General features: G+C 37.1%; 1 protein-coding gene across 1 annotated transcript; it reads left to right on the plus strand.

Moving 5' to 3' along the window:
• Nucleotides 1-245: 245 nt before the first annotated feature.
• Nucleotides 246-21,108, plus strand: LOC112052631 (intraflagellar transport protein 81 homolog). Its single transcript, XM_024091788.2, has 11 exons — nt 246-479; nt 1,317-1,522; nt 6,899-7,083; nt 8,080-8,201; nt 9,739-9,870; nt 10,905-11,036; nt 13,430-13,630; nt 18,794-18,913; nt 19,136-19,309; nt 19,404-19,790; nt 20,203-21,108. Exons 1-11 carry the CDS (start codon nt 333-335, stop codon nt 20,368-20,370), a joined length of 1,974 nt encoding a protein of 657 aa, XP_023947556.1. The 5' UTR covers nt 246-332; the 3' UTR covers nt 20,371-21,108.
• Nucleotides 21,109-21,629: the final 521 nt, after the last annotated feature.

Consider the following 21,629-nt stretch of genomic DNA (forward strand, 5'->3'; position numbering starts at 1 on the left):
CGCCCTGTTGCCGCCCCCCTACGTTGCGGCTGACACCTAAAATCTTTATTGCGCAGCTTAACGCACGATGTTCGGAAACGTCATAAAGATTGCTTCCGACTATACCTTTTGATTAACAAATAGAATGTATTTATCCACTATTGTATCCTTGTTCGTTACCATAGCAACGTCCCCAAACCTCGAGTTATTCAAAATGAAAGTTACTGGTTACTATAGTTACCACATTTTATCAAACATTTCAAAAAGTTATCATTGAAGTGAAATTACTTTTATTTAAATCACTGTTAAGTGTATTATATACGATTAAATTAGCCAGTCTTAGATTGAGCAAAATGACTGAACAAATTAAGTTTATAGTTAAAGAACTGAATACTAATCTGGGGAGGAACTACGATCTGATAAAATTTGATGCTTTAGATGAAAAGCAACTCTTGCAAGTGCTTCTCGACTTGCTCGTTAATTTCAACGCTGGTGAAAAGGTGAGAGGTCTTAATTTATACTCGTCTCGTACCTATGCTTAACAAAAATCCTGGTATTATGAAAGAAAAATTATTTAGTTATTTCAAAATGTAAATACACTTAGTTACTTAATGCCAAGTACAAACCATGATAGCCCAGTGGATATGACCTCTGCCTCGGATTCCGGAGGGCATGGGTTCGAATCCGGTCCGGAGCATGCACTTCCAACTTTTCAGTTGTGTGCACTTTAAGAAACTAAATATCACGTGTCTCAAAAACGGTGAAGGATAAAATCGTGAGGAAACCGGCATACCAGAGAATTTTCTTAATTAAGTGTGTGACGTCTGCCAATCCGCATTGGGCCAGCGTGGTGGACTATTGGTCTAACCCCTCTCATTCTGAGAGGAGATTCGAGCTCAGCAGTGAGCCGAATATGGGTTGAGATTGATGATGATGACTTTATGGCAATGAGACGGTTTAATTAGTATGACTACCTACTAGGTTTAGTAAATGGTATAACTTCATCATTGTAGTAATAACGGTATAGTTCTTCGTAACAGTTATGCTTCTTAAGCGTTAAGCGGCAATGCTGTTTTCGGTCTGGAAGACATATTGTGTATGGTTGCGAAGTATCCTTTTAATCTGTGGTTGCCAGTGTAATAACAAGCACATGTGACTACACCTACTCTGCAGGTAGAGATATCATAGATGATTACAGGGTTCAAAGGACAGAGCAGTATCTAGGTATTAGGTAACTTACCGACAGATTGAGAGTCCGAGACCAACCTCTAGTAACACATACGTCGATGGAATAATAACATCTGCTGTTATTAAGTAGGTTAACCACCTTTTTACAGCTAGACATCCGAGAAGATGATACCGAAACAGTAACAGTGCGTCTGCTAGAAATGCTCAGCAGCGTCAAGTATCGTCCTCCCCCTGGCGTAGAGCCAACACTGTTCAGGTCGCAGCTGCTCGCCGGGGACGCGAGGACCATCCATCACGTGTTGCACTGGCTTTTGTCAAATAAAGAACAAGTGAAGAACACTGCGTATCTCGCTAAGTAAGTATTACTCAACTTGAGAGGTGGTGAAAGCAGTGACGTGCAGTATATTTAGAACTAGAGCAGACATTGAGCGTACCTACAAATTAAATAAAATTGAATAAATTCTTTCAGGGTAGGTAATGGATTTTTGTATCTATTAAGTGCACGCTTGGTGAAAGATTAGGTGCGTTGTTAGCCCAGCTCCTGTAGCCAAGTGGCACGTCGATTTTCTTTCTACGATCGCAAACGCTTCGAAAACTAGAAAAAGGTATGAGAATGACAGATCTTGATCACGTGACCTGTTGACAGCAAATGTCATTCCTAGGGCAGTAGATAAATATGTGTAATGTGTCTTCGGTCCTGGATCGGGCTATAGAGTAGGTATCGGGCTTTTCTACCTTTCAAGAAATTGATTGGTGGGAAGTTAGTAGTGTTACATTCGCTTGCCTCGGATCGGACTGGTAGAGGACGGTAAGCCGGTCCCCGTCATTGTGAGTCAATAGACACCTATAGATGTTTAAAAACTTTCTTCTGTTTTAGGTAACTATTCTTAACTACCTACCCATGTTTATGCCATTTTTAACCGCCTTCCAACAAGAAGGAGGTTCTATGCTCGGCTTGACGTATAGGTGCTTACTTAGTTATGTTTTTTGGTGATTGAGTTTGGTAAGTAGGTCCTTAGGTACTAGGTTCCTTGTTACCTACTTACTTCCTCCTACTCCTTACTTTACGAGTTAGATAATTTTTCATGAATGGTGCTGAGGTTTGATTTGTAAAGAATATTTTATTTGGTGTAATGACCAACCTACTAATACCTACCTACGTACCTACCTACTCCCTGAATTGAAAGTGTATCTGCCCTATTGAAAAAAATTCTAAAGATCTACCTATAAAAGATTTTTTCCTTTATACGAATAAGAATACGTAAGATGTATTTGTGACGTGATCTTCAGAGCGATCTCATCAAGGCAACTTGTCTACAGTTATAAATCCTATGCCTAGATCTTGGGAGTCGCGAATTTGCTATAAAATAGTTACCTTTAAACTTAATTCGCATAAAACATCTACAACTATCTTCCAGTTGCGTACATTTCAGATGCAAAAATGCACTGCCTACCCCAAGGAATCATTAGGAACGTTGTTTGAGGAAGGAATTTTCTATTTTGTACGATTTGTACGTGTAGTGCATACCCTAGTTAAAATCCTTGTGTACGCCATTGCTATCTACCCTATCCTTGTGTACGCCATTGCTATCTCGTAAGTTATAATTGCCAAAATTACTTAGTAGAAACTTAACACCTCAATGCCATGTGTACGCGCTTGAATTCGTTGTGAAGCTTTATTTCTCTCCCATCAATTAGGAACTCCTAATACAATAGCAGTACGTGTCAAAAACTTTTGTTGCGGCGTTACCTCCAAGTTTACTCTCTTTTATTTATGGCCGGGGAAAGCGCTCAAACCGAAAAGTTTGTATGTTGGTACTTATTTACCCAATATTTACTTTAATAGACTGAGAGCTAGTGAACCATTTATAATAAGTAATGTAATTAAGTTAATTTGTTTCATAACTTGGGCACAACATTTTATAGCATAGGCATTTGTGGAACATTGCACAATCCCGTCACGTCGTCACGTCAATTATTATGAACTAGAGGACGCTCGCGACTTCGTCCCCGTGAAAGTTGAAGCAAACCTTTAACTACCCCTATCCTACCCTACCCATTAAGGCTGCAATTTTTTTGTTTTGTTTCTATTTTTTTCTATACCGAACATACAAACAGAAAGACAAAAATTTTACTGATTGCATTTTTGGCATCAGTATCGATCACTAATCACCTCGTGATAATTATTTTGGAAATATTCATGTACAGATTTGACCTCTCTACAGATTTATTATAAGTATAGATTACCTACGCGAGTATCAACGCAGGTACGTACTTATTAATTTCAAACATAGGTAATTTCTGGCGTTGGACCTACCTTTATACAATGCCTTATGTTTATGCGATGTTACTTCAGGGATTATCGTTTACGCAGCGCTAGCGGCAGTTTACAGCTGTGTCACAGTATAACCAGTAGTTGGACTTCATACTAAAGGTCGAAACGCGAGCTATACCTACGCACCTCGCACGTGGGGTGATCGTGGGGTGAAGACCGTTGCGACTGTGCCGCGGTGATGAACGCAGTGTATTGGATTTTTTAATTATGACGATTAGGAAAAAAGTTATTATTTTTATAAAGTTTGATTAATATTTTGTATTCTAAAGGCATAATTGAATGCTTAAATGATAAAATTGTGTAAATAGGTAAATGACGTAAACGGTATTAAATATTAAATAATTATTTATTAACTTCTTCATTTAGGTTGTTTTCTTTGATTATTATGTAATACATAGATTTAAATGTTATGACATGTATGTTTTGTATACCTATATTTTAATGTAATAAAGAAGTTAAGTAAAGAAGTTATTTGAATTTAACAACATTATTGCGTTGCTCATACTTTAATGTATTTGAATAAAAAGAGTAAAGAGCCAGCTGATATCAATATACCTATCCAGATTTTTTTATTAAACTACTAGCGAACCCGGTCAATCTCAATTTGTTTTTTGTAGTTCCTTCCCTACATGCCAAGTCAGGATCAATTTTTTATCGTCTATTCTATAGTGTGGGGGTATCGTTATCGGTATTTTTGTGCATTACATAAGGGATTAAAGTGCTAACATAATATACGGAACCCTACACTGCACGTGTCCCGACACGCACTTGACCGATTTTTTATTATTTGGTCACCTAGTGTGGTGGTAATACCTAGATGGCATCACCAAAATGAAGGTCCTTCAAGATCATTGATTAGTATCAGCCTTATTTAAATCTACCAATCAAAAAACAACACGCATTTTATTGATCACTTCCTATTTTACTACAATTTACTAAGTATTTTATTTGTTTATTTAAAAAAAAAGTATATTTACAATCACATAACTAAATGGAAACACAAAGTTGGCAAATGTAATTAAAATGCTGGAGGCGGCCAGCCCTATCACATGTTTACGGAGCGGGCGGCTGTAGGTATTTATTTCAAAAATACGGCCGAGTTATTATACTGCTTGTTATATCTACTGTGGCTGTGTCTGCTACGTATTTGCTATTTGGTATATATTCTGTACGTTCTAATATTATCTTCGCTGCTGTAGTCTCGTTGTGAAGGAGATCACCGAGTAACCTAACCTTTTTAATAATAGAACTTATAGCTGATGATTTAGTTCAGTTTTATATTAAGTATTAAATTTTCATGTAGGTACATAGGTAGGTACCTACTCATAATTAATACCAAATAAGCACTAGCGTAATATTATAGGTACTATAGTATTGTTAGCCCGTCAACCATTGTCGTCGGCGTCATTGGATCAGCGTGGAGGATCAAAGATCATTTAGTGAGACTTTAAAATAGGCTGATGATGATCTAATGTTCCACCACGAACCAACCAAGTGAAGTACTTAGTTTTCGTATCTGATTTCCGTACCCTTGGTAGAGTGTTAACCGACTTGACTTCTTGAGAATTTAATTTTTCACTCATCATATTTTATTGTAACTAGCTCTCTGTCTACAATTACATGGATCATAAATTATTTTTAACTGACTTCAAAAAGGAGGAGGTTCTCAATTCGGTCGGTATTTTTTTATTTTTTTTATTTATGTACACCGATTACTCAAAGACGCCTGGACCGATTTCAAAAATTCTTTTTGTTTGAAACGGTATAGTCCCCATTTGGTCCCATTGCCATCATGTCAAGATCTGATGATGGAATCCTGGAGAAATTGAGGGGAACTTTCGAAAATTATATGGGTGTCTAGTGTGTTCGTATACTTTTCCATTTAGTACTTTTAAGCACTTTCATGAATACAATTTCATGAAGGTTTAAAATCAATCTGATGATGGAGCCATAAAACAGACGAGGGAACTCCTCGGCGATGTACAGCAGTTGCCTTGTGTTTGGGCTTGATTAATTTGTATTAATGAGAACTTTCCACATATATAGGTTGTGACTGTCATTTAGGGGTTTGGTGATGAAGACCAAGGACAATTAAGGGAACTCCTTAACAGGTTACAGTAACTACCTTGTGTTTGGCCTTGATTACTTCGTATTGCTGAGAACTTTCTACCTAGATGAGTTGTGTCTGTTATTAGGGGTCTGATGATGAACCAAGGTCAATTAAGGGAACCCCTTAACGGTTTACGGTAGCTACCTTGTGCTTGGGCTTGATTAATTTGTATTGCTGAGAATTTTGTACCAAGATGGGTTGTGACTGTCATTAGGGGTCTGATGTATTCGTTTGAGATGAAATTTTACACTAAAAATGGAAAAATAATAAAAATTTTAATAAAAAAAATACAACCGACTTCAAAACCTAAAAACGTACCCACTAAACTAAAAAGTGAAAAATAACATAATAATATGTTCTACCTGCTGATCAGTATGAAGGCGGTGCTTAGGACCACGTGAAACAACACTGTCTGCAAAATCTAAATCTAAAAGATATTCTCACATGGCTTGAATTAATACATCACCGGCTTAGCACCGCCTTCATACTGATCAGCAGGTAGAACATATTATTATGTTATTTTTCACTTTTTAGTTTAGTGGGTACGTTTTTAGGTTTTGAAGTCGGTTGTATTTGTTTTATTAAAATTTTCGTCTATTAAAAATGAGGTTGATATTTTCAGTTGTTAAAGTTCTTTTAATAAATATAAGAAGTAGGTAACTTTTCGGTATCGTAGGATTCAATTTCATTCATTATTGAGAATCTTTTGAAAGGTTCGTTAAGTATCTATTAAATTTTTTAAACATCGGTAACGATAAAAATGATGTCGAGATAAACTTTAGAGTAAGTAAAGATGCGGTTCCACGGGAATGTCGAAATCATAAGCTCCCGTGATTTCGTATTGTTAGCATATAATTTACTAGCGGACGCCCGCGACTTCATCCGCGTGGAATTCAGTTTTTCACAAATCCCGCGGGAACCGTGGATTTTTCCGGGATGAAAAGTAGTCTATGTGTTAATCCAGAGTAAAATCTATCTCCATTCCAAATTTCAGCCAAATCGCTTCAGTAGCCGCAGCGTAAAAGAGGAACAAACATACTTACACACTTTCACACAAAGATTCGCCTTTATAATATTAGTGTGATTATGAGGATACCTAATCAAAGTTTGTTTAAGTACTGTTACAACTGTACATTCCATAGGTGGTAGGTACCTACAGTGTGAACATTTTCTACAGCAACACTTTTCGAAACCGGGTTCGTTTGCGGTTTACAGATCTCCAAGTCATAAGTTTGATATTCGTGTTAAGCGAAATGACCCCTACCTAAATTTTAATTTCATTTTAGGTATCTGAAAATTCCAGATATACCCTCCGACGTCCGTAGTAATACAATCCAAGACTTGTTAGATTTGTACCAGAATTTGATTGACGAATTCAAAGATGTCCACAAAAGGACTAGAATGTTGCAGAAGGAAAATGCTTCAGAGATAATTAACGATATCAAAGAGATGGCTGTTGAAAGGGATATTGGTAATGTTATTATACTTTACAATGAATCCTTATTAATAAGCATTACGAATAAATAAGTGTGGACGCTCTGAGATGTTAAGAATACAACTATACATAAGTAGATTTCGTCGAAATCGTGTAATTTAGGCAGGATACTGCCCTGTGGGAGTGCCAGTCACCTTGTCAGTTTTTCAACGTTTCTTTTTCAGTTGCCTTCTATTGTCAAGTAACTAAATATATGTATTAGGTACATTATTAGTGTGTCATCATCATCATCATTGTCAAATCCATATTCGGCTCACTGCTGAGCTCGAGTCTCCTTACAGAATGCGAGGGTTTAGGCCACAACGCTGGCTGACAGACTTCACACATGCAGGATATTAAGAAAATTCTCTGGTATTCAGGTTTCTTTACGATGTTTTTCCTTCACCGTTTGAGACACGTGATTTCTTAAAATGCACACAAATAAAAAGTTGGAGTCTTACCCCGGACCGGATTCGAATCCTCACCCTCCGGTATCGGAGGCAGAGGTCATAGCCGCTGGGCTATCACTGCTTATTAGTGTGTAAGGTAAAAATTTACTTTAGATAAATGATCATATACATTTATCTAAAGTAATTTTTAAAAAAGTTTAAAATATTGAATAGAAAAATTAAACAATACATTTTTGTGTCGATGTAAAATGATTTAAATTTTAATATTTTTAAAAATATTCTCACTACCATTTAGTAGTGTAAAACACTTATAATATTTTTAATACGCGAAAATGTAGTACGTACGTACCTGCGTAGTGTATGGTACAATGTATAAGTACGCCTATGGTGCCCTCCCTCATAACAAATCGGACAAACTACCCTCAATACTACTTTCATAATAGTTCTAAATAACTTATACTACTACTACTTAACACTATATAAAAGCTATCTTCAATAGATACAGTTTCCAAATAAAAACAGGAAGTAAGATCATTACTTAGGTTTTATTTAAATCTCGATTAAACAAACGACTCTTTCACAGTGATAAAGAGATTGGAAAATGTCCAAATCCACTTGGTCGACGTTAGAGATAAGGAAGATTTATTGAATCTAAGCAAACTTTTGCGTATACAACAGGAACGGGAAAAGGAACTGGAGACCCAAGTATGTGTTTTGACAAATTAGTACTATTGGGAAAGTCGCTATTTTTTTAGCCTAGATATTTTTATGATGTTATTTAATTTATAAAAAAAACAGTATTCGCTGTAGCGATTGATAGTTATATAAACCGACATTTAGTCTAGTTCGTAGACTTGTTTAAACCTAAAGCTGTATGGTATAAAATATCGTTAAAGCTACGAATATATACAGGATGCTTGAAAGTATTTCCCACAACTCTGGGGCTATCTTCTTTAACAAAAATTAATTAAACATGTTCAAAGAACATGTGTTCTAAAATTAATATTTTCGGAGTAAATAATATTTATTTTGTAAATAGATCTTAAAATGTGTCCCCTTATCGCATCCTTATAATTATGACGTAGCCAAACTTTAAAATTTTAAAAGGCAAGGACAAAGGCGTGTGTTACATGGATAGTTGGAATTATTTGAATTACTTCGTATGAAAACATAAAGTTTTTTTTTTCCAGTTAAAAAACATTAGTTATGCAGTTTGGCTCCTATATGTGGACTCTCTTTAACACCTTGTAGTTATGAAAAATACTCCCCAGCACCCTGTGTATTTATTGACTGGTGACTAAACAAAGCCCATCTTTTCGTTCGTACAACTGATACGATGTGGCAGCACTTTAGACCAATGATTTCATGGATCTTAGTAAGACTAATAGAGACTCATTCTCTCGTGAACGAGACACTTAATGTATTATGAAAGCTTTTCATGTTTCGCTTTTAAAATAGATATTCCTTAACGACTCCATTATTTTCTGGGGAAAATATTAGCAAGCGATATCACTTACCTTTTAAGTATCTGATGGCCGAATGCCATAAAGTTTGTTAGTTATAAAGAGAGTCATAAATCTTACAGCACTAGAAGAACCTCGCGGTTTCACCCGCGTAGTTCCTATTCCTTCATTTTTACGACCTCTTACGCGCTATTGGTCGGATCAGTTTAGGATTTTATAATTTCTAAATTAGCCTAGGTCTGGTCTGCATAGGTACATTCCCTAAATTCCTATAGGTGTGAGTATCCTCCTTGCGCCTTGTTCCTCATTACAACGAGACACAAGCTTGCTTCTTGACGATGTCGCGCCATGTGGCTCGGCTGTTCGTGACTTGCAGAGCCTCGTATACCTTGGTGTCGAGAGTGGCGCAGATTAGATCTGACCAACGCATCGGGCTACGTCCTCGAGGTCACTTTCCTTCCACTGTGGCCGGAGTAGGTACTCGAGGATCCTTCGAAGACAGGTGGTGGACAGTCTCTTCGAGATGTTAAGTTGTTTCAACACCGATGCGTTGATTCTATGTGCTGTCCACGGTATAAGGAACATTGTTCTTAAGCACCACATCTCGAAAGCGATACCTATAGTATATGCAGTAGAAAAATATATTTGCCCCTTTTAAGTCAGTCGGATATTTAATTCAAATAAAGTTAATTTGTAGAGTCAGGTAGAAATATTTGCCTTCTGAAATAAATACATGGCGAATATTTGAATATGTACTTGAATATATTGTAACTTTCCAGTATAACATGCAACAGTCGCAGTTGAAAACAGCCTCCGAACAGTTGAAGCGTTATTTGAATGTGATCCACGGACAGAGCGCCACACCCAAGACGGTATCAGATGTTATCAAACATTTACAAGAGGAAATTCAGGTAAGCTTCTATTTTTCGCTATTCAAATAAATTTGTTTCGTATGGGTTTAAGACGCGTCGACAACATATTTCATGAAGACTACTTCGAAGAGAAAAATACTTTGTAGACCAATAGCAGTCGAATCGATAACATTTATTTCGACAACGCTTTCGTCCCATCGCAACGAAAGCGAGAGCAATATCTTAGATTCACCCTATTTTGTCTCCCCTAATCATTTTATGGCGTGTATCTTAAGCCTAATATTAAATAAGTTTCTAAAATATAATGTTCTGTAATAATAATATGTAAATGTAAATCCTTACATTATCATCAATATTTGCTTAGAAAGGTTACTAAGAAAGTTTACTTAATTTATTTTTTTCATCATTCTTTAATGTTTCATTCGTTATTAATTGTATTCGTATTCATTCGATTATGAGACTTTCCGTATTTAATGTAGCTTATGCAGTGAATATTGAAATGTATCTTGCAAATCATTTATCCTAAGATGTTGCTGGTTAAGAGATGTCAAGTAGTATGCAAATATCATCATTATCATATCAGACAGTGGACGTCCACTGCAGGACATAGGCCTTTTGTAGGGACATCCAAACAATCCCTGCGACTCGCTTGCGTCAGTCCACTTGGTGAGGGTCACCACTCGCCATTCCAGCTCCTTGGGACCCCAACGTCCATCGGCTCTTCGAACTATGTGCCCCGCACCGCCGTGCCCCTTGTACGCTAACTATGGGCCTCATAAGAAGGCTCAGAGTCACACAGCGCCTCCCACCAGCCAGACCTGGACCAACCAAGAAAACCTCAATCGGTCCAGCCGGGAATCGAACCCAGGACCTCCGTCTTGTAAATCCACTGCGCATACCACTGCGCCACGGAGGCCGTCAAAAAATCCGCAGAAGAAAAAGTCACCGTCCAGTCCAGTCCATACATCCGCAAAGTCACCTACATATGAGTAGCTCAACGAGTCGCGAAGCTAAAGTGGCAATGGACGGGGCACATGTATTGTTAAATAAAACATTAATTTGCTATGTTTTAGTTGAACAGTTATCTAATGAAAGAAAAGCTACCGCAAGAGAGTAGCAGTCTTCAAAAGGAGTTGAATATTATGCAAGCGATTGCAACGGAGGAACATCCCACACGATCTGATGTTATCACAGTTCAAGATAAGGTGACTATAACACCTATAATGTATTTAACCTGCCACATCAACACATATTCTATCATCATATCATCATATCATTAACAACCCATATTCGGCTCACTGCTGAGTATGAGTCTTCTCTCAGAATTAGAGAGGTTAGGTTAATGGTCCACCACCTTGGCTCAATGCGGATTGGCAGACTTCATACAATTGAGAAATAATTTCAGGTATGCAGGTATACTCATTATGTTTCGCCTTCACTGTTTAAAGCACGTGATATTTTTTTTTAATGCACATACTCAACTGAAAAGTTGGAGGTGCATGCCCCGGACCAGATCCGAACCTACGCCCTCCGAATCCACAGCGATTCAGAGGGCGTAGGTTCGGATCCTGTAATAATAGCCACTGGGTCTCAATAGCTCATTTTTTACAATTCATTTAGAGCTACTTCATGTCTTGCGTTTTATAGATAGGCTATAACGCACGAGGCTTTACGTCATTGATTCCCAGATGTCCAGGTGAACCCTCAAGGGTGTCTTCACGGGGATCAACGTTGGCATGTCGAAAAAATAGAACCTCTATTTGTCTTCATAGTGGTTCTATACGGAATGGGGAGATTTCTAAATAAAATAAGTAGGAACTAACTTAACTGCTCGGATGAAATTTCTCCATACTGGGAAATGGTACAAATGTAGCAGGGTGTCCACCAGAACAAGCTAAATAATAAAAGTAGGTAGTCTATGAGAAAAAAAAGTTTTGGGAAGCTCTGCTTTACGTTTAGAAACGTATTTAAAATTGGCTTTTGACATTTTTATTTTCATTCCGCATAATGGCAAGTAATAATACCGTCCAAAGTTAGAAGATGTAAAATGGAATGCGAACACCGGAAATAGCCATATTCATAAAACTTTATCACTTCGTTGTCGATTTGCGAAAGGGAAATTCGGTTTCCTCGAGAATGAGCCATTCTATAGCTAACTACTATTTGTATATTATGTATTCTGCTACGAAACTTTTTAAAATTAATGTAAACTGTACGCCGCGGTTTCACTTCCCATTAGATCCCATTTCACATTTAGGCGTAGGTTCGAATCCGGTCCGCGGCATGCTCCACCAACTTTTCAGTTATGTGCATTTTAAGAAAAGAAATATCAATGTGTCTCAAATGGTGAAGGAAAATCATCGTGAGGAAACCTGGGAACTTTGTTCTTAATTCTCTACGTCTGTGAGGTCTGCCAATCCGCATTGGGCTAACGTGGTGGACGATTCACCTAACCCCTCTCGTTCTGAGAGGAGATTCGTGTTTAATATGAGCCAAATATGGGTTGTTACGCTCGTAAAGGTTTGACAAACGTTGATTTTTAGTAATAGACTACAAGCCTACAAGACTTTACAACTTGAAGTATATGTATATGTGTACAAAACGAATTGCACAAATGCCTTACAGTCATAAATGGCCTATTTTTCTTCTGCAATTGTCGACAGTTAAAAGTTTGTTCTGACTTCCGGCACCACCATTTTAGTACTACGATTTTCGACATTTATTTTTAATCATCTTTAACACTATAACAAAGACGTACAATTATAATTAGTCGTAATTAATCATTTGCACCTGAGAAATTCCACTCACTCGCGTACTCACCACTGTACCGCTCAGAAATGACGGCATAGTGTTCAGAGTTATTTTCTGATATAGTAACAGCCTTCTAAGCGTTTTTCACGTTGGGTCATTTTACAGGTAATTTTTGCTCAAGGGCTTGTAGTCTATAATACACTTTTTTTTATTTATTTGGGTTAACAAACAGTAAACGAACGCTTTCCAGTGTTAGTACGGCATTTACCTTATAGCAAACAATGGTTTCCTAATTCGCATTTGTGTAAGACGTGGAACTCTATAATTTAATTTATTATTAATAGGTATGCAGTCATACTTTCCTATTCTATTCATAGAGGAGTAAAGCCAATAGCTGAGTGCGTCTAGTCTTGAGTTGAGTCTCAAAAAAATCGAAACAGTCCGCTTGAACAGTATTTGCGGACTGTTTAATTGAATTTTGACGGCCTCCGTAGCGCTGTGGTATGCGTGGTGGATTTACAAAACGGAGGTCCTGGGTTCGATCCCCGGCTGGGCAGATTGAGATTTTCTTAATTTGTCCAGGTCTGGCTGGTGGGAGGCTTCGGCTGTGGCTAGTTACCACCCTACCGACAAAGACGTACCGCCAAGCGATTTAGCGTTCCGGTACGATGCCGTGTAGAAACCGAAAGCGGTGTGGATTTTCGTCCACCTCCTAACAAGTTAGCCCACTTCCATCTTAGACTGCATCATCACTTACCATCAGGTGAGATTGTAGTCAAGGGCTAACTTGTAAAGAATAAAAAAAAAAAAAAAAGAGTTAATTGATATTTTTTTGAACATTGTCCAGATATCGGCAGTGAACAGTGAAATAGAGCACCTCGTGCAGCGGCGGCTGGCAGCGACGCGCCCCCAGGAGGACAAGCTGGCGCCGTTCCGTCAACAAGCGACGGTCATACGACGCAATAAGGAAGCGAGCGCCGCGAGGGTCCACGAACTCACTGCTACGCTGAAGGACCATGAGGCTACACTGGCGGATCTGCGGTCCCAGGTTCTTAGTTTGTTATTATGGAATACTCAATATAATCTGTATTAACACATTCGCTGCGGTGCGAGGTCAATTGACCTCGTACGTCTAACGTCTTCAAGAGTTAGGAGGTCGATGGACCTCGTACAGGACCACATAAAGTTCTAGTATGAGGTCAAAAAACCTCGTACCGCACCAGAGGAAAGTACGGAAAAATCAGTGCCGCAGCGAATGTGTTAATATTATAAAGCCGAAGAGTTCGTTTGTTTGTTTGAATGCGCTACTCTCAGGAACTACTGGTCCGATTTGAAAAAGTCTTTCAGTGTTAGATAGCCCATTTATCGAGGAAGGCTATATGCTCATCACGACTTAGAAGTGTAACACTACAAGCTTCCTTATTCTGAGTTGAGAATGATCACTAAAAAAGCTCAGTATTTAACAGCTCGAACAAAGACTAATGATACGAAACCACATAAAACTGTGTCAATGTATATCTACATTATAAAAGGAAAGATTTGTATTTTTGTGTGTAACGAATAAACGAAAACTACTGGACAGATTTGAAAAATTCTTTCACTGATAGTTATAGCTACGAGATTATCAGGGAGTATTACTTATAGGCCATTTTTTATCCCCGAATGATACAGCGAGGTTCTGCTAGTATTTAATCAGTCAGTCAGTATACAGTGGCGTACATAAGGTATTTAACGAGGGTATGCACTATGCCTACAAATTGTAAAAAAATTGAGAATTTTTCTTAAAAGTTGACTCGTATTGACTCGTCAGGGTAGGCCGTGCATTTTTGAATCTATGAAATGCACGCCACTTCAGTAACAACCCATAATCGGCTCACTGCTGATCACAAGTCTCTCTCCGAACTCCTCTCAGAATGAGAGGGGTTAGTTAATATTCCGCCAATGCGGAAGAACGTAGAGAATTGAAAAAAAACTCAAGTAAGTATGTAATATAAACGTAATATTTTCATGTACGGTTCAGTAGTTGAGACATGCTAATAAACAAAATCACATTCGTATTTATAATGTTAGTAAGAATCGAGAATATTGGAGCGATCGTCGGCCGATTACCAAAGAAAGCTAACATCTGCTCTCAATAAATTCAATACATTTTCAGTAGGTACGAAATAAATTATTGTCGAGTTCAATTTTCTACAATATACTGGACTAGTGTGAGTTGGATTCGGACGGGGAGGTTCAGTTCTGATAATAAAATTAACAACTAATTTATTATCAGAAGTAAGCGTTATACGAAAGTGACTTGTGTACGAAATTGAGATATTTACCTTCATTTTAAGACCAAATATGCAGATATCTCATAGTTCTATAGTCATAAATAAGTCACCAGATTTTGAGTACAGACATAAATGATTCTACAAGGATTTCTTATTTACATTCATGCTAATGAAATCTCTTCAAACTCTATTTCACCCCTTCTTGTTTTATTTTTGCACTAAAAAGTATCCTATAACCTACGTATGGTCTTACACTGTGTAAAGTTTCATTTGAATTTATTCAGTAGTTTCACCGTAATGCCCGAATAACAAAAAAACACGGACAGAAAAAAATCGAAAAAAATATTTTTAGCTTTAGTATCGATTGTACGATGTTCCCTAACAAAAAATTTCAAAATATCTTCAATGTATAGAATTGGACCTGCTACAGTTTCATTATAAGTATAGATTATTTATCCTCGTGAAAAAGGTGCTTGTGTATTTTATGTTATCTTTTACTGATAACTGGTAAAATTGGTTAGGTAATATTATAAAATATTATAACCTAATAATTATAGCGAGCCGTTATAGCCCAGTGAATATCATCTCTGCCATCGATTCTGAGGGTATACGTTCGAATCGGTCCATCTCTAAGTTTTCAGTTATGTGCATTTTAAGAAATTAAATATCACGTGTCTCAAACGGTGAAGGAAAACATCGTGAGGAAATCTGTGTACCTAAGAGGTTTCTGAAATATCTACGCGTGTGAATTCTGCTAAACCGCATTGGGCCAGTATGGTGGACTATTAGCCTAACCCATCTCATTCTGAGAGGAGACTCGTGCTTAACAGTCACACAGTTATTTTATATATCCATCATCAGCCTATTGGGTTGGCGGATATTTTATGCCATATGTGTATAATATTGTGATATAGTACTAGTAATTGCAATATTCTATGTACTATTATATACCTAATGATATGCTATATGTATGCCTGTGACATTGAGACTTGACATAGTTTATTGCAAGACGTTAGTTACGAGTAGATACTCGGTAGTGCCATTAGTGTGCTATTGTTTTGACCCCGTTTATATCTCAGCCAGTAAACGGTCTAGACTACTCTGATTTTTGATGTGAAATAGCCGCTCGTATAACCGATTACCGATACCGAGAGCCGTGATAGCCCAGTGGATATGACCCCTGCCTCTGAATCCGGAGGGTGTGGGTTCGAATCCGGTCAGGGGCATGCACCTCCAACTTTTCAGTTGTGTGCATTTTAAGAAATTAAATGTCACGTGTCTTAATCGGTGAAGGAAAACATCGTGAGGAAACATGCATACCAGAGAATTATCTTAATTCTCTGCGTATGTGAAGTCTGCCAATACGCACTGGGCCAGCGTGGTGGACTATTGGCCTAACCCCTCTCATTCTGAGAGGAGACTCGAGCTCGGTAGTGAGCCGAATATGGGTTGATGACGACGACGACGACGAAAACCGATTTCTGGCGTGGCGACGCATGCCATGGCGACGCGTCGTCACGCTATGTGATGGTATACATATACAGTCTATAAGCATTAGTGTGTACGGTGTGGCGACGCGTCGCCATGCGCAATCGACTGAGCGATTTTCTCCCACTCGATCCGGCGTTAAGCCATCTCTCTCGCTACACTGAGCTCGGATACCTTTAGTGTATACTCCGTAGTGTATACAGTACACTTAACCTGTGTTTTACTTGAAAACAAATTATTTTTCTGATAATAAAATATCTGATCGTGATATTTAGAGAGTGAGATGTTACACATCTGCTAGGCGTCCTATGACGGCTCACATTTTTTTTGTTACGGACTCTATTTTCTACATGCAATATTTTCCCCTATTATTAAGGCACTAAATGTGATTACATTCTAGACTTCTTATATTAATATAATTAAAATACTAGAACTATAGAAAACAACTCAATATCGTGTCATTCTTTTGACTTCGAACATTGACGAATCAACGTGAAAATTAGCGAAAGAAGTTTTAATATCAATTAAGCCTGCTACATCGCAATGGAAGCACCTTTTATTTAGCAATTTAGTTATAACACAGATTAGACGAAAACCTCTTCTGTAGGTAATTATTAATTAATCCTATTTCGTTAACGAAAATTTCAAGAATGTTAAATTAAGATGAAACAGCTAAGACGAACTAATTTCATTATATTCATAGTAGTCAAATATTTTTTCTGAATTTATTTTTGTAAGTAAGCAAAGTAAGCCCGCTTCCATCTTAGCCCTCATTCGCACGAGAGTTTTTTTAACGGACGTTAAAAACCCGTTCAAATACAACAAATGCATTCCCAAGTACATGTTCACGCGTCAGCGTTTTTAAAACACGACGTTTTTTTCGAGTAGTGTTGCATTTTCAAGTTTGGGCGTTCGGAATAGACCTTCATTTAACTTCATAATATATTTGAACGTTTTTAACTTCCGTTAAAAAACTCTCGTGCGAATGAGGGCTAAGATGGAAGCGGGCTTACTTTGCTTACTTACAAAAATAAACTTAACAACTTGTTATTCATAAAAAAAAATATTCCATTATGACTTTTTTTTTATTATTTAATTATTTATAATAATTACAATGATAAAAAATTAAAAGGTGCAGACATAAACTTGTTAAAGTTTTTCTGTGCACCCTTCGCCGTTGAAAATGCTGTAATTAAATCTACTATGAACTTAAAAATAATTAAAAATTAAAAAGAGAAATCTAACAACGTAGCTATACAAAGTGGCTTCCAGTTTAGCTATGGGGCAAAAGTGTTTCAGAACGTCGTTTTTGAATGTCTTTCTACATTTTATTCATTTAAACTTCCATAAGAATTGAGAGTCTTAAAATTTTACGATGGAGAAGTTTTATTGTCAATTTTACAGTCAAGACTTGGGTAAAAATGACTTTCAACCAATTAATACTTGGAACCCTGGATTTTTTCACATTCATACTTTGACTTCTATTACTGAAATGGTTTTCAAATAATCGGGTGCCGCGACGATCTGATAAGATATTTTTCCCATTTCAAGTAATCGGTCATTATGTCGAAGCGTCGGGAGATTTGGCTCAGATAATTTCTTTGTGATTTCCTTTAGATTGACGCTGAGCCAAATCTTTGATTGTGATTAGGTATTACGATAACTATCTGTATCAATCATGTTTGAAAACGATATTTATTAATTAGTTCTTCTATTACCAGGAGACTGTTTGCCTCTGGAAGAATGGATGTTGGAAGGATGAAAGTTGATAGCACTAACAGCTTTTTGAGCGCAACGCATTATTAAATTATTTACCAGAAGGAAACCCGTTTATCACCAAACCTTTGTTTAGCCACTACTCACAGACTGACAATATATAAAAATGTACCAAACATTTATCGTTTTTGCCGTTGTGAAGTACCAATTTGGTACTTCATAAGATTACAATCTAGTCTATATATGGGTCAAAATATAGTCAGATAACCTCGGAAGTAGTTGACAGAGTGGATGCTCATTACATATATTTTGTGTAACATTTAAATTCAAGGTTACATTTTAGGCGAAACAGCTACTTTGTAATATCGTCCTAAGACGGTCGTATCTGATCGTAGGATGCATGCCAGAACGAAATTGGTTTATCGAAAAATATTTGATTTACCGCTACTCATAGACTGACAATTATTTATAAAAATGCTCTCATTCATTTTTTTGCTGACACTTAGTTTGCTGACCTGACACTGTAGTTTCACACACAAACGCGCCTTCAGAACACTTTACCACGAAAACCAAAATTAAACCGTTTTCTGAAAAAACTCGTAGAATACCTAAAATAAATTGTCTAACGCTGTCAATTAAACTCGAAAATATAGTCAGACAACCACGAAAGTTGACAGTGTGGCTCCTCATAATATATGTTTTGGGTAATATTTAAATTCACTGTTACATTTTAGGTAAAGCAGCTACTTGGTGACATCGTCCTAAGAGGAGAAGAATTGAAAAAGTATGTCAATACGTTAAGGACCAAGAGTACCCTATACAAAAGACAAAGAGCAAACCTTTCGACATTTAAGGTACCTACAAGACACAATATTTAAATAATTTAATAATTATATAAAATAATACTAGCGGACATCCGGAACTTCATCCGGCCTTAAGCCTCTTTAATCCGGCTCTGTTGCGAAATACGTTCTTAGCGGGGGTGTACTTACTATAAACTTTTTCGATATTCAAGAGAGACCTTTCGCTTTTATTTAGTTAGATAATATTTAATAATGGAACAATATATTTCTTAGGTGGAAGCTGGCGTACTCACAAGAACTTTACATATCTTGAATACTAATGATCCTACTATTGAAATGGCTTTAGTCAATCATAAGAAAATGAAAATTGACGACGATGAGATAGTAGAAAGAGGTCAAGATAAAACTGCTGATCTCGCTAAAAAATCATTGCATGATTTATCACAGGTATACAATGTGATCTATAATTTGTATGTGTGGATCTGTATTATATTATAACTTTTATGCGTAGTAGTAACATTTTTCGTATTTATATTTTTAGCTTGTGGCACAGACTGCTCAAAAACTGTCACAAGTCCGTCAAGAAATACAGCCATTGGCAGATAACGTAAAACCTATAAAACTGGAGTTCCAGGAAATACAACAGCAATATGAGCAAAAAAAGCGAATCTACGAGGCAACTTCCATTAATATATCGTCTCAAATGGAGCCAATAAAAAATCGAGTCAAAGAGTTGACCGACCAGTTGAATAATAAAGAGGATGAATGGAAAAACTTACGGCAAAAGATTACAAAGGCGGAAAGTTTGCAAGAAGTTGTTATGTTCGAGATGAAAAACTCTATGCAGTCGCCGAGAAAACCGTCAAAAATGGAAGCTTTGAAAAAAAGGGTCAGTGATGTGGAGGAGATTGTAAAGAATTTGGAGGAGGTAAGTTTGGTTTTTAAATAAAAGCAAGTCTTCAAAAATTTCAATAGACCTTATACTTTGTAAGATAATTTTTTAAAAAACATAGGCCCCGATACTCCCCAGCCAAGTCTCCAGCTCTGTATTACTGTAACGTTACCTATAACTCTTATGTACAGGAGAGGTACAAGTTTGCAGGTCGTCTCAAGTACCTACCCGAAAATGTCGACCAGCTCTCGGACCAAAATAAATGTCTTGTGAAACGAATTACAATACAAATTCATTATTTCAAATAATTTATTCAAATATCCACAAGTCGAACACCAACAAAGCGTAACGATCTATTTGTTTTTTTTGGACTTCATGACTGTCGATAAAATAATTTGAATATTATTTTTAAGAGTTTAATAAAAAAGAACGCGAAATGATTTTTTAGGAGCAACGGACCATAAGCTCTCGACAAGGCGCGGTAGAAGAACAAACGCGACTGTGGCAAAATACATTGCAACTGTTGCGTTGTAAACTGAAGGCGAGGGATGAGCCGGCCACGAGGCAGGAGCGGATGCATATTACACAACAAACGCAAATGTTGACTCTAACATAAGTCTCAATTGTTTGAACTATCAGTGGCGTAGCGTGGATTTTCACGGTCCGGGGCTGAATGAAATTTCACCGCTTGGGGTTGACTGAAAATTGGCCCACTCCAACCATATTTCAATTATTACTTTGAAGTTAAAATATTTTATTCAACGTTCCTGATTTACATCGTACAACTTATTGTACTCGTGATAAACTACCATTGCTACCGAAAGACCTCAAATCTATGAGAAAAATTGCCTAACCGAGCTGGCCAAACTATGCCTACCTAACTATACAAGCCTGCAGGCTTTGAAGAGATATATTTTCATGTTATATTTTGTTGATGTGCACATGTGGACTTCCAATATTTTTTTAATTACATTTGACTAATCTCGTATCTTGCCGCCACCCCCTTTAGGATGCCACCCGGGGCATTTCCCCCCTTGTCCACACATCGCTACGCCACTGTTTTAATGTATTTTTACGCACCGTGTGTTGTACACATACATTAAAATAGATTGATTTTCGTACTTATTGTGTAGATTAGCGTTAGTTCCCGATTTAATTTTATAAAATTACGCTGTAACAAACGATGGAAATATAAAAAAAATCTCTTAAACTCGTAATTATTTTTGCAAAGTTACTCTCCATCAATTATGTAAATGAATATTGTAGATACCTTCAGTAAATGTTAATTTAATTGAGGTTGGGCGATATTGTAGAAGGTCTTCTACAATATAATTGAGGTTTAATATTATTTAATATTGAGGTATAATATTCTAATTGAGGTTTGTCAGTTTACTAAAGGTTATTTAAATAACCCTTATTTTTCTCGGAAATAACCAATCGAGGAGGATGTATTTTATTCCCCGCCTGGAAAATACGTCTCGCACGTAATACCTTTCTCTCGAGCGGTGTTGATGTCAAACTCAATAGAATTTGCAATGTAGATTAGTTTCGTGATATTTCCCACTAGCGTATACTGCATGCTCCGTTTTTAAACTTATATTACAAAAACTTTATGAAATTTAGTTTTCAACTATCTTTCTGAAACTTGTCGGTCCGTTATGAAGAATAGTTAAGTATTTCAAATTGTACCTATAGTACGATTGTTAATTCCAATCAGTAAAATGACAAGTGCAACTGTCACTGAAATGTCATCTTCCTAACTGGAATCGTACTTAATATTATTCTTACTTCGTCGTTCGTTATCAACCCATATTCGGCTCACTGCTGAGCTCGAGTCTCCTCAGAATGAGAGGGGTTAGGCCAATAGTCCACCAC

Source organism: Bicyclus anynana, chromosome 5 (assembly GCF_947172395.1).
Source record: "Bicyclus anynana chromosome 5, ilBicAnyn1.1, whole genome shotgun sequence".
NCBI lineage: Eukaryota > Metazoa > Arthropoda > Insecta > Lepidoptera > Nymphalidae > Bicyclus > Bicyclus anynana.

Excerpts from the sequence above, each read along its gene's own strand:
- LOC112052631 (XM_024091788.2), top strand. The coding sequence starts at position 333 with ATGACTGAACAAATTAAGTTTATAGTTAAAGAACTGAATACTAATCTG. Across the intron at positions 13,631-18,793 it reads TGGCGGATCTGCGGTCCCAG|GTAAAGCAGCTACTTGGTGA; the intron begins GTTCTTAGTTTG and ends GTTACATTTTAG. Across the intron at positions 18,914-19,135 it reads CAAACCTTTCGACATTTAAG|GTGGAAGCTGGCGTACTCAC; the intron begins GTACCTACAAGA and ends TATATTTCTTAG.